The following is a 13,285-nucleotide window of genomic DNA, read 5'->3' on the forward strand; positions in this document are numbered from 1 at the left end:
TTTCCTGCAAATGTAGGCCTTTTAAGCTTGACTAATTTGTCATATGGCATTAGAGCAAAATGCAAGTCGACGTTTCCTGACATTTTGTCCAACATCTAATGCCTTTTAATAGAGCTCTTTAACCACATGGCTCTTTAACTTCCATTGGTGGGAGATCATTTTTCCCTTCTAGGTAGGCTGCCTCTATTAGCCTAAGCTTTACACTTCTGTTCTTTTATACCTTCAGAATGGCTGAGAAAACCATTAAAATGACTGATGGACCCACCGAGCCCATCTTTGGCCTTGGCACTTCCTTCCCAACTCCCGTTGCTGTCGGAGCCCCTTCTCCTCTCCCTCCCAGGTGTTTGCTGGGTCTGACCTTGGCAGCCCTTCTCCAGCTCTCTGCCCTCCTCTGGGTCTCCTGGTGACCTGGGGAAGTCCCAGGATGGACTGACAGAAAGCTCCAAGACAAATCCCCACTTCCCAGCCCTCAGGTTGTTCCAGGAGGGTTCCTCACCAAAGCTCATCCCCATCCCTGCCATTTTTCCTTACCAATGTTTCAGTCCTTGACTGAAGAGATGTTGTTGACTTTACAGAGGTTAAAGGTGGCCACCTCAAGAGACAAATGGGATTTAGCAAGAAGGGATGATTGTTGTTCTTTCAGGAATAAAGTGTCAGGAAGATGCAGAGGTCCCCTGGCCCCTGCTGAGGCACCAAGTGACAGCAGCAGCTGCTGAGGGTGCTGGAGCTCTGCGGGATCTGAGGGTTCCCACGTCTCAGAAGGGCACAACTTCTCCTTTTCCCACATCTGTGGCTGGAGGAATAACAGCGAGAGCTCCGTTGGGGAGCTGAGTCAGGCCCTGCAGACAGACTTTGGGCTGAGTGGGAGCCTAAAACTGGTCCTGACTGAAGTGACCAAGAGACTAAGGGACAATCCTCCTTTCTCTTCCATCCCTGCAAGCACATGTGCAAGAACATAAATGTTTGAATAATTAACTAGACCTTTCTGTAGACTGAAGGTAGGACTGACAACCAGCAGACTCAGGCTGAATTCACACAAAGCCCTAATAATCTGTGTGAGTGAAGTGCTATACATATGACAACACACACAGAGAGAATATAAATTAAATATTCTGCATTGCCAAAAAGTTCTGGACTCTGATTTAGATTCTGCCAGTGCCTGGAACATTTACAGCACTTGTAGTTTCGTTATAACCTGACCTTTCAGAAAAAAAAGCAGTCTGGGGGATTTCCTCCTGCCAGTGAGGATGAAATACTTTATAATGTCTATTATCTAATGCAACAGAACAACAGATTTAAATATTTAGGAGAGTTCTTTCTAGAGGGTGATTTAGGCATCAGATACTGAGAAGAGATTCCCTGCTAATGTATTTTCAACTCTGGTGGCTCCAGGGTCAAAGAATCTACTTTCTGCTAGGAAAAACTATAAAATGTTCAATAAAAGACAAAAAACTTGTCTTTCATTGTCATAAAATCAAGATATTTCCTTGCAGGAGGGGTGGCATATTGAAAATTCTCTAGAAAGTAGAATACAGAAAGAATAACTGTCACTGGCAGCAAACTCCAACTCTCAGTAAATACATGTGTTACCAATCTAACAAAACACCACTCAAATCCTTGCATGTGTGTACAAGCCAGGTTTAATGGTTTTTTTCAAATTTTAGGATTGGGCCTTAAATTATATATAATTAGTAAACTCCTCTCTTACTTTTATTTCCCACTTTAGTCCTTGAAATTTGGTGTCTGTTGAATTATGTTTTAGGGCTTTTTCTAAACCCGAGATTTGGGGAGTTTTGTTAACAGTGCAATAAAAATAACTTCGTAGCGTCACAAAGAAACATTAAAGACTTTTTTTTTGTGTGCAGCTCTTTAACTTAAAAAAAAAAACCCAAAAAACAGACATTGTTTCTTTAAAAGGCTCCATCTGCAAATCCCATTAGATGTGCATATAAGGTTTCAGATGATTAATAGCTGCCTGCTTTGCTTTGGTTGGAGGGGCTGAGAGTATTGTGTGTTAACCCCTCCCTCCCCTTACTCACATTTCACTTTGCAAACTTGTCACTCTCTCCCCGGCACAGTATTTAAAAGGTGTTTCACTCATGCCCAGCACTTCAGGAGGGAGCAAAGTGCAGGCCTGGGGAAGCAGCTCATGGAGGTCCCTGCCCAGCTCTGGGTCCTGTGTCCCACCTGGGGCAATGAAGCGATTTAGAAAAGCTCCCACAGTAACAAACCTGCAGGGGCATAAAACCCACCGACAAACTGTTGTTTAGGGAGGAAACCCATCCTGCGAAATTTGGGAGATTCACCCTCTGCTTCTCTCCTGATTTTGAAGGCTGAGCCGTCACCGAGGCGCGGACAGGACTGGCAGATGGATCCCACCAGCAGCAGCTGCATGCGCAGCCCACAGCCCCCCCCTGCCCTCTGGGGGTGCATGAGGAGCACCCACATGGACGTCAGCACAGCCCCAGGGCTGAACCACTGCCCAGCAGCACCGTTCTCCTTCCACCAGAGACCAGACTTTGATGCTTACTCCGATTTCTCCCCCTCCTGCTTGGTGGCGGCTCCCCAGAGCTTCCCACGGGAGGAGCGAGCCTTTGGGGAGCAGCAGCACCCTCTCCAACACTCTGCCTGGCACCTGGCAGCACCTGAGAGCACCAGACAGCTCAACCCAGAACAGGCCTTGGCATCTGGGCAGTTAGAGGGCAGCAGCCCAGACCCAGCGGGTGTGCCAGCGGGGCTGGATGGAGATGAAGAGGCACCAGTGAACACCACAAAGGACACTGAGAAAAAGCCACCCAAAAGAAAAAAGGAAAGCTCAGGTAGGTGACACGAAATCAGGGTTGTGGGAGAGTGCAGGCAATGGAATGAGGGCACTTGTGAGACTGAGAATTAAGGCAGGAAGCTGATTAGCAAAACATTTCGCAATGCTTGACTGGGCAAACTTACACAATAACAACACTGAAACCAAACAGTTCATTCTTATTCTGGCCTTTGTATTTCAGTCTTGCAGAGCTTGTTTACTGAACTAAGCATTTTACTCACCAGTACAATGCACATTTGCTGTAACTAAACAGGAATCACATGGCATGTGCACGCTGAGCTGACAGTCCTGGGATGAGGAGTTACAGATCCAGTCCTAGGATGTGGAGTTACAGATCCATACTTGCCATTTGTCTGAGCACAAGGGAATGGCAAAGAGCAGAGATCCCTCAGCTTGAGTTGCCTGTGCTAGTTGGAAATACCATACTAGGATTTTGACATCTCAGTTTATGGTAAGAAGTACAAGAGGCAAAGTCTTCCTTTAGATATAAATTCTATTTGGCCTCACTAAATAATAAATATTTTTACCTCAAAGCAGCTCTAGCTCTGATTCCTAAGCATCAATTTTCTTTTCTTTTCTTTTCTTTTCTTTTCTTTTCTTTTCTTTTCTTTTCTTTTCTTTTCTTTTCTTTTCTTTTCTTTTCTTTTCTTTTCTTTTCTTTTCTTTTCTTTTCTTTTCTTTTCTTTTCTTTTCTTTTCTTTTCTTTTTCTTTTCTTTTCTTTTCTTTTCTTTTCTTTTCTTTTCTTTTCTTTTCTCTTCTCTTCTCTTCTCTTCTCTTCTCTTCTCTTCTCTTCTCTTCTCTTCTCTTCTCTTCTCTTCTCTTCTCTTCTCTTCTCTTCTCTTCTCTTCTCTTCTCTTCTCTTCTCTTCTCTTCTCTTCTCTTCTCTTCTCTTCTCTTCTCTTCTCTTCTCTTCTCTTCTCTTCTCTTCTCTTCTCTTCTCTTCTCTTCTCTTCTCTTCTCCTCTTCTCCTCTTCTCCTCTTCTCCTCTTCTCCTCTTCTCCTCTTCTCCTCTTCTCCTCTTCTCCTCTTCTCCTCTTCTCCTCTTCTCCTCTTCTCCTCTTCTTCTCTTCTTCTTCTCTTCTTCTCTTCTTCTCTTCTCTCTTCTTCTCTTCTTCTCTTCTTCTCTTCTTCTCTTCTTCTCTTCTTCTCTTCTTCTCTTCTTCTCTTCTTTTCTTCTTTTCTTCTTTTCTTCTTCTCTTCTTCTCTTCTTCTCTTCTTCTCTTCTTCTCTTCTTCTCTTCTTCTCTTCTTCTCTTCTTCTCTTCTTCTCTTCTTCTCTTCTTCTCTTCTTCTCTTCTTCTCTTCTTCTCTTCTTCTCTTCTTCTCTTCTTCTCTTCTTTTCCTTTTCCTTACCTTACCTTACCTGTTTTTACACCCTGCACCAGAGGTGGGCTTCATGCACTCCTGACACGTTGTAAACACCAAGTGCTGGCTTGGCTGCCTCCTGCACGGCAGGTCAGGGGAGGGTGAGAACACGGATACAAGGAATGAAAGTAAAAATCTGGGGAAGGAAATCATTTCAATGCAGTGCCAGCAAGGAATGAGAGCTCCCTTCCCACAGCTGCAGCTCTGTGACTGTGCAGAGCCAGGCAGTCCCTCCTGGCTGAGCTGTCCCACCCCTGTCCCCTCCAACATCACACTGGCAGCACCAACAAGTCACGCTGAGCTCAACACAAACACCTTAAAACTTCCACTGAGCACTTCAACGGGTTGTTTAAATCAACCCTCCACAATGCAGGTGTTCACACACACACAAACATAACTGCAGATTACACAACAAAGTGTGCTTTGCCTCTCAGAAAACCAGAGCTCGGGCAGCAAGACAGAATCCCACAGCAAATCGCGGAAGGAAAGGACAGCTTTCACCAAGGAGCAGCTGCAGGAGCTGGAAGCTGAATTTGCCCACCACAACTACTTGACAAGGCTCAGGAGATACGAGATAGCTGTGAACCTGGACCTCACCGAAAGACAAGTACTCCCCAAACCCTGGTCTCCCCAGCCCCTTCTTCTTCCCCACAAAAAAACCCTTCTCCCTAACACTAAAAACCAGACGTGTCACTTGAGGGTGGGTTTTGCAGTGGCACAGAGGTATTTTAAAACAAAGCCTCCACGTTCTTTTCAAACACACTTGTTACAAATTTCTGTGAGTAGTTGATACATTTAATTATGTTTCTCTAAACTAAAGATAGATTTGGTAATAACTGGTCTCTTGCAAGCTGCTGCTTCCCACCATTCACTGGTACATATTGATATACCAAGGTTTACATATGGAATAGGGGCACCACCTTAGACTGCAATCAACAGGAAATTATTAGAATTATATGTTTGACACATGCATTCTTCCTGGGTGGTATTTTGAGGTGATAAGGAAAGACAAAAATGCAGAGTTTTGTGGAGAGATGTATTTCTGTTCCCTCATTGTCATCTCAGTCCAGGTTTCCTTTTCAAAGCCCAGTGAACAATAGATGAATTGCTCAATTATGTGAAGCAAAGTAAAATTTCGGAAGCATTAGATTGGGTGGCCTAGATCTTAAAAATACATGAGGGGCACTGTGGCTGTTGTGTTGACATGCTTATTTGACATGAAGACAGGTTCTAGGCAAAGCACCTTTGGGGGTTTCAGAGGAACTTCTGTCTGGAGTAGTTTAGACAGAATTGTTCCCATCTGTGTTAGAAAGATGAATTGCTTAAACTTGCAAAGTTCTGTTCACCTTTTCTTCTGGAATTCCACAAATCTGCATAGCTCTGCTTGTACAGCTCAGGTTGAGACAGGAAGTAATTATTTCCTCTTTATCACCCAGGTCAAAGTGTGGTTTCAAAACAGAAGAATGAAGTGGAAACGTGTTAAAGGTGGGCAACCAGTGTCCCCACAGGAACATGACACAGAAGATGTGGACTCTGCTGCCTCTCCCAGCTCTGAGTAGTCCTTGCAGCAAAGGGAGAGGAGTCTGGAGAAAGTGATGGATCAGAATGTGGATGCAACACTGCTTTGGGTCAGCTACTCAGAGAGATCATCCTGCTTGCAAATCCTGTAGCCCACAGTCTTTAAGAGGTTTATGATGCTTTATGTTGCAGAGGCAATTAAAGAGCACAGGGGGGAAAAAGCCAAAGGAGGGCACAGTTTTGATTTTTGTCTCTGGAACTGTCTTACTACCACAGATGTGTCTACAGAAAAAAACAATAACATTGAATATAAAACAGGAGTAATGTTGTGTAGATGCTCAGACATTCAGAAAATACAGGTTATCAGTCAGAGAGTGATAACACAGATTTATTCTCATCCAGTCTTTCCCTGGTCACATCTATTCAGTGTGCATTTGGACTTGGCAATACACATTTTACTTGTGCCTTACTCTGAGAGAAATAAATACTTTGACAGTCACTGATTCTTCTTGCAAAATGAATTGGGCACCTGTGTAGCTAGGCAATAAGATTACAAAATAAAATATGAGACTAAAAACACATATAAACAGAATTCTGCTGACCAGTTTCAGAGGAGGTGGCTCTCACACTGGCAGTCCAAGAAGGTAGGTGCCTTGTTGATGGCAGCAATTTGCAGAGGGAGATTTCTTCCAAGCTTACTGTAAATCCTGAAATTAAACTCCTAGACCTCAATTCCAAATATTTTTTCAAAGCAGTCATCACGAAACACCACAGCAGGCACGGCAGAGATGGAACTCTCAACACAACAGCTCTCACTGCTGTGTTTTCAAGTTTTCCAATAAACAGCACAACCAGAAGTTTTAACACTTCAGAACACTTCCACTTGAAATTATCCTCCCTTTCAACCAAAACTTATAGTATATCAAGTTATGAAGATTTAGAAAAGCACAGTGCCTGTTTCCATTTGCTCTATCTTTTTGTTTAATGTACTAATGCCATGTTTTGAACAGAATTTTACACTAGCACACCACAACGTGGCTATTGAGAACACTGAAACAGTGGTTTGAATATTTGAAAGGTAACCATGATGGCAGCTATGACATACTACCTTCCTCTCACACTGCTCTGATGCATATTTATTGTGGTTGCCTGTAAACTGTTGATCTGCTGGGTGCAAATTTGTATATCTGAATGATATGTTTATAAAGCTATCAGTGGTAATTCCACTTGTAAAAAAACTCAGAACAGATAAATATTGTCTTTTTTTTTAACAGAGGTGTTGTGTTCTTTTCAAAGAGCTGGTTACTGTATCTACTAAGAAGAAACATTCATTACATTCCTTCTTAACATTTCCAAACTCTGACTGACAGGTGAAAAAACGTGCAGTTTAGAGTATATATTTGTGCAAAACCAATTTAAAAAATAATTATTTCTGAAAGAAGTTATTTAAAAATAAAGAAACCTGAGAAGTTCGAGAAGCACTGAGGAAGTGAACTGGTGTCTGGTTTCCCACACTGCACTACTTGCTCCTGCCCACTTTACCCAAAACCAACTGCTGCCCAAAACAAAACACCAGCACCTCCCCCACTCAAAAAAATAAGGAAAATAAAGATCATTGATGCCTCACAGGGCCTCTGCACAAACTGTGCTGCCATCACAGAGTGGATGTAAACACGTGCGAATCCTGTGACTGTAATAATTACTATATAATCAATTATAATAATTAGGAGTATGCATGTTCTCTGAGCTACCTCTACCCCCATCTCCTCAGAAATTTATGGTAAAGAAAAACCACCCTCAGCTTCCTCCCAGGACTTTTGTGTGTGCATGGCAGATGTTCCCACGGAAAATGGGGCAGACAGGGAGTTTTGGTGCATCCCAGTTACTCCAGCTGAGGGGGATAATGACAAAACACCATTATTGGGACTACAAACTTGATATTAAAAAATAGGTTAATAACATCACTACTCAGGTGACACAAAACCAGTTGGCTAAAACAATTGCCCACTCACAGATGAGAAGGAGCTTTGCTTTGCTGTAACTTTAAGAATAGAAAATATCTGGGGCTCTGCTTCTTAAACCTTGATGCCTTCAGATTGTGCTGCTGACTAAAGTCAGTAGTTCAGCTCTTGGCAAACACTGAAGCAAGCTGAGTTTTGGGAAGAATTCTCTGGTGCTAACTCAGACATCCCACTCTCATCTCCTGGAACACAAATCACCGTGGGCAGGAGTTCTGTGTTACTCAGTTCCTTGTAAGCTCTTTAGCCAACTAACACTGTACAGCCCCTCTTCCTCACCGTGCTTAGAAAGTTTGCAACCTGCAGAAGTAGCTTATTTGGGGATGAAAACTTTTGGGATCTTGGCTACCAACATAAACCAAGATCAGCTCCTCGCTCAGAAAAGAGGCTAATAAATCTTCCCCTTCAAGGAAGCAGTCAATGGTAGCATATTGAATCATACTTCACTTAAAAGCCAGTTAATGGGATCTCAGTCTGCACCCACAATTACAGCTCCTAAACTGTTCTTGCTCTGGATTTTGAGAAATAAGCTATGAGTCACCTGTGAGATCTTTTTGTGCTCAGGCAGTTTCTTCACTAAACCATCTGCTTACTCTAAGGCTTTAGTGTTTTGAGAAGGAACATTTCACTCCTGACATCAAAGCATTTGACCTCTGAACCTCTGGTGCCAAGAATCTTTCAGGCAAAAACCTGTCGTCTGGGAGCAAAATCTCTGACCTGCAATTATTTTTCTCCAAAATCCACATCAGGCTGCATCCTCCTCACAGAAGGGAGGGAAACTCTGCCTTGGGATGTTTGGCAGTGCTCCCCAGGCCTGATCCTCAATAAATAATCTGAGCACACCATCACCCCGTCCCATCAGAGAGCTCTGGCAGGTTTTCCCCAGGAAGCACACCCAGGCAGAGCAGCAAGACTTGCTGCCCATACAGAGCCAGTGCAAACAGCCCCCAGGGGATGGGGATACCTGTATAAACACAAAAAAACATGCTGTAGCCCTTTATATCTGTGCTGCCTCTTCTAAGCAGAGAAAGAGAGGCACTTTCCTCAGACTCATAGATTTTATGGACTTTTTATCTATCCAGCCAGATGCCAGTGTAGCAGAGGCCCTGAGTTGTTTTACAGTTTCTGCATCCCATGACTCCTCTGTTGTTAGTCCTCAGTTTCTCCACAGCATTCTGCAGATTTAAGACAGTGATTTTTCCAGTCAATGGAGCTACTCAGAAAACTTAAAGATAACTCGTGCCAGTCCAACCTGGCCTTGAACACTTTCAGGGATGGAGCATTTTCTGGGTTTTTCTGGGTAACCCGTGCCAGGCTCTCATCACCCTCATGGTGAAAAATTTCACAGACATGTTGTGACTAAGGAACCAAACCCTCCAGTTCACACTGCCTGGAAAAATAAGAGAGCCCTTTCAGCAAACACTTCACGGCCAGAGATTTTTACTGGGACTTATCCTACATGAGTAAAGCTTATAAATCCCACTTCCTATGGAATTTCCTACGTGTGGAAACAAGCACACACAACAAATCAGGGCATTTTACAGAACAGACACGCAATTTTTCAATTACCCCATTTTCTTCCCCCACCTCCAGCAGTGCTCATATTGGGTTTCATCAGCTACTATCTCATATTTTGTGTAATTCCTTACCCTCGAGGAAAGGGAGCAGCCAGTTCAAGAAATACATCTGCATTAGTTACTGGGCTCCGAGTGCTGGATCCAGGCAGGTCCTCTAGGCAGATAGACAGGAAATCCACTTTCTTCCAGTGATTCCAGCTTTTGTCTGACTGGAACTTGCCCGGTGTGGCTGTAAAACAATCCCAGCCTCGGGCTATCACCTTTCAGGCCGTATTTGTGAGTTATGAGCGGGCAGTTCCCACTGCAGTGCCAGACACAGGCAGGTGCTGCAGAGCCTCTCCCCACCCTCCCCCCACACACAAGGCCACATTGTTTTACTCTCTACGTGAAGGAAGGATTTTCATGCAGCACCAGACTTTTACACCGCTGTTCCCTTCCTCTGTACCGTAATTGCTATTTTATTTTTTTTATTATTTTTTTTTTAAAATAACTCTTTAGGCAGGGATAAGCATCTGGTTGTCTGGAAGCTCCTTTGGGAACAGATTGCAAAAAGATAATGGGAGTGAATAACAGAGAGGATGGTGACTTCATACCATGGAGGGTTGAGTCATGTTTCTCTCTTTCCTTTTTAAAGAAGAAAACATTTTTTCAAACCTCCCTCAATCATGCTCTGTACCCCTGGCTCCGGAGCAGGAAACAGATGTGAATTGACATTTTCTTAGAGCCTTTGATTTCTAATTCAGCCCCACACTCATACCCCATGCTGATCTGTCCCCCAGAATGCCACATGTGGAGTATTTCCTATGCTTGGGAATATATCACCAGGTAAGGGTTAGTCCAACAGTGCTACAGCAAAGTCAGTCATTGGAAAGACACCAGAAAAAGGGTTGTTCCTTTCAATACTCACCTCAAACATCCTTCCAGTCTTATACCTTCATCTACTTTTAATTCTATATTTCTATATTCTGACTCTTTTCTGTATATTTCTATCCTCTTCATTCTATATTTCTCTCATGAGAAATGATCAGAAAAAGTGATGTAACTGTTGAGAATCTCTGCACAGTTTCCAACACAGAAAAAGAAAAACTCTATCAGATCTGATTTAATTGCTCCATCCACTTTTCTCAGTTGAGAAGGACAGACCTCTGGTCTCAGTATCAGGGTATCCAACAAATCTGGCCAGGAAGTTATTTTCCAGGGAAAAGAAGTATCATTCTCCATAATAGTTATCCACCATTTTTTTCTGTCTGAAGTTAATTGAAAAGGAGATTCTGGGGAAAAGTATAGCTCAAGAACCTAATCTTCATTCAAGTGTGCATACATCCAATACTCTATGATTATACCTAGAAAATGGCACAAATTATAAAATAAGACCTCTTATTTAAAAGGACTAGCAGCATGGATTTGGGTCAGGCTAGTTGCTGTCTTCAAGTGGCCTAAGTTTAGCTGGACTGAGTTATGGCAAAGTTACATTAAATTTCTTCAAAGTATCCCAACTAAAAAATAAATGTGTTAAAAAGAGAATGAAATAACGAGATGAGAAGTTTTCAGTCCCAGGGAAACATTTCAGGCACATCTCTCACTTGTTTATTTGCAGAAGAGAACACAGACACAACTGGGGTGTGTTTCACATTACGAGATATGAGGGTTCTGTCTGCACTGAGGACATGTTTATACTGTTGGGTTCCATTATGAATCTGGTTTATATCCTGTGAATGCTCAGAGTCCTTTGCACACTCTAGACAGGAAGCCTTTAATTCACACACTGAGAAGACATTTCCAACTATTCAAACATTAAATAAATAAGCATGAAAAAAAAAGTCATTCTACTGCAATGATTAAATTCTTCTTGTCCCTTTGCGAGATTTCTGGAAGAACAAGCCTCCCAGTCCTGGCAGGGTTGTTTATAAAGTCCAAGAAATCCATAAGAGAAAGAAACTTAATGCAAAACCACCCAAACTCACACTTTGGAAAACAATGCAAGGGTAGCAATGTTGAATTTGTAATCTGTGTATAACTCCCAGTACGAAATTGGGCTTGAATTTTCACTTTCCCTCACAGTTGCTAGGGCCAACTTGACTGCTATTATTTTTAGGAGAAAAAATGATCTCTCTTTTTACAGTCTCCTCTCTGCTGTGATTTCATTGTGTCTCTGCCAGGATCAAGAGGAGGCGATGCCAAGAAAAAGGATGAGCTCATTGCATTTAATGGTATGAGGTTTCACAAATAAAAACTACATTACTCAACTGAGAAGCAGTCAGTGGTATACAACAGGGTTAAAGGCAGGCAGTTTTTATTGGAAACAAAAGAATTAATTAATTTCTGATCTCACTGGCCTTTCTAAGGGATGGAATTTCTGATTACTCACCATTATTGTCTTTTATTGCACTTTTATGATAACATGAAATGAACACGATGAACGTTATTGGTAAAACAACCCAGTGAAAGCAGCAAATTATAGGAAAGAGTCATTCAGATTTTCCTGTTTAAATCCAAGGTATAAATCTCAGCCTCTGGAGTTATGGATTCAACACTCTTTTCACACCTTGTTGACTTCTGGCATCTCACTGAGCTCAAAAATTCTTATTCCACAGAATGGTGAATCCTTCTTAATGACACTCTGCTAGTTCAGAAGAACCTCTCGAACCTGAGAGATCTATTGACCAAACAGATCCATTTGCCAAAAATGCCAGAGGCACAGCCTCTTTTACAGGCCCCATGAAGCCTTTGCAATGTGCCACATAAAAATGAAGGAGCCTTCAACAAGGAAAGGCAGTTTAAGTGCCCATAATGGACATCTGAGCTCATGATGCATTTGACTGGGTGCTGATTTTTGCACAAGGGCTTGGACAGGTACAGCTAAATCATTTTATGCAAGGTAGGCAGCCACAGGTGTCAAAGACTGCCTCGCTCTCCATGTGAGCAAAACTTGAATAAAACCTACAGATACAGAGTTTTCCTGTATCCTTATGAAAATCCTTTGCCTGTGCTGGCACGTGTCCCATGACTCCTATTTAGGAAGCAATAGGAAGATATCCATTCCATCTCCTTTGCTCTTCCTGCACCCTGACTGGATCAGAGTCCCCTGTGACGTTCCCAGTGTCTGCTCCAATGTCTCACTGACACAGAATGACCTAATTTGTTATGGCTGGTGAGTACTGACAGAAATTAAATCCAGGGTCTGTAGTTAATTGGGGTCAGGTTGAGATGATTTATGACCTGAGGAATGTACTTACTCTTTACACTATCATGTGAACAACGGTATCAACTGGACTCAGCAACCTTTGGAATCGAATTAAAATAGGGATTTTGCAGAAAATGAGAAGTAGCAGAGGCAAGACCCAAGGGAGAAGGCAGAGTGAGCAGATGAGGCTGTATCTGATCACAAAGCCAGGTACCTTCTCTTCCCACAGTCAGTCAGTTAACCTTCAACTCCTGATTTATTGTCCTTCAGAGGAGAGATGGAATTGGTCTATGCCAAGAAAATCTCATCTGTCTGGAATCTGAAAGGAAGGGAAAAAAAAGTTTGAAAATTTCAGAGGAAGTTGGGATTTGTCCCAGTTCCAGTGTCTCTGTGTTCACTCAGACAGCTCACGTTAGCAAGTGAGGCTCACTGAATAACAGTTGCAAATGTTTTTCCATCAATCAAGAGCCCTGAGTTTGATCCCAAGTCAGAGGGCTGTGCAGTTTAGCCCATGACCCTGAGCAGCAGGAGCCTTCAGCAGGTTCTCCCATGCCTTTTGCAGGATGTCTTAAATCAACATCTTTCTTTTCTCTGTGGGCTTTAGAAAAGGATTACAGAAGAGTTACTCTATTATCAAGTCCAAGGCACTTTATCACAGTTCAGCAGTTAAACAGAATATGAAAATAAAATCATTCAATACCAACTTTCTTTGGAAAAAAATCACAGGGGTTTTTTTTTCTTCCCTAATTAAGACTCTGCTTCTCCATTCTTGGTAACTTCATGCCCTGTTTTTGATTACACA

General features: G+C 42.6%; 1 protein-coding gene across 1 annotated transcript; it reads left to right on the top strand.

The window, feature by feature from the left end:
• The first annotated feature begins 2,075 nt into the window (after nt 1-2,075).
• Nucleotides 2,076-6,975, top strand: MEOX1 (mesenchyme homeobox 1). The gene is made up of 3 exons (XM_051794734.1): nt 2,076-2,819; nt 4,621-4,793; nt 5,623-6,975. Exons 1-3 carry the CDS (start codon nt 2,369-2,371, stop codon nt 5,743-5,745), a joined length of 747 nt encoding a protein of 248 aa, XP_051650694.1. The 5' UTR covers nt 2,076-2,368; the 3' UTR covers nt 5,746-6,975.
• Nucleotides 6,976-13,285: the final 6,310 nt, after the last annotated feature.

Source organism: Manacus candei, unplaced genomic scaffold (genome assembly GCF_025592945.1).
Source record: "Manacus candei isolate 608988 ecotype Guabito, Panama unplaced genomic scaffold, ASM2559294v1 h1tg000040l, whole genome shotgun sequence".
NCBI lineage: Eukaryota > Metazoa > Chordata > Aves > Passeriformes > Pipridae > Manacus > Manacus candei.

Bases quoted from the DNA above. Each gene is read 5' to 3' on its own strand.
- MEOX1 (XM_051794734.1), top strand. From the start codon at position 2,369: ATGGATCCCACCAGCAGCAGCTGCATGCGCAGCCCACAGCCCCCCCCT. The intron at 2,820-4,620 runs GTAGGTGACACG...TTTGCCTCTCAG, and splicing joins AAGAAAAAAGGAAAGCTCAG to AAAACCAGAGCTCGGGCAGC. The intron at 4,794-5,622 runs GTACTCCCCAAA...TTTATCACCCAG, and splicing joins TGGACCTCACCGAAAGACAA to GTCAAAGTGTGGTTTCAAAA.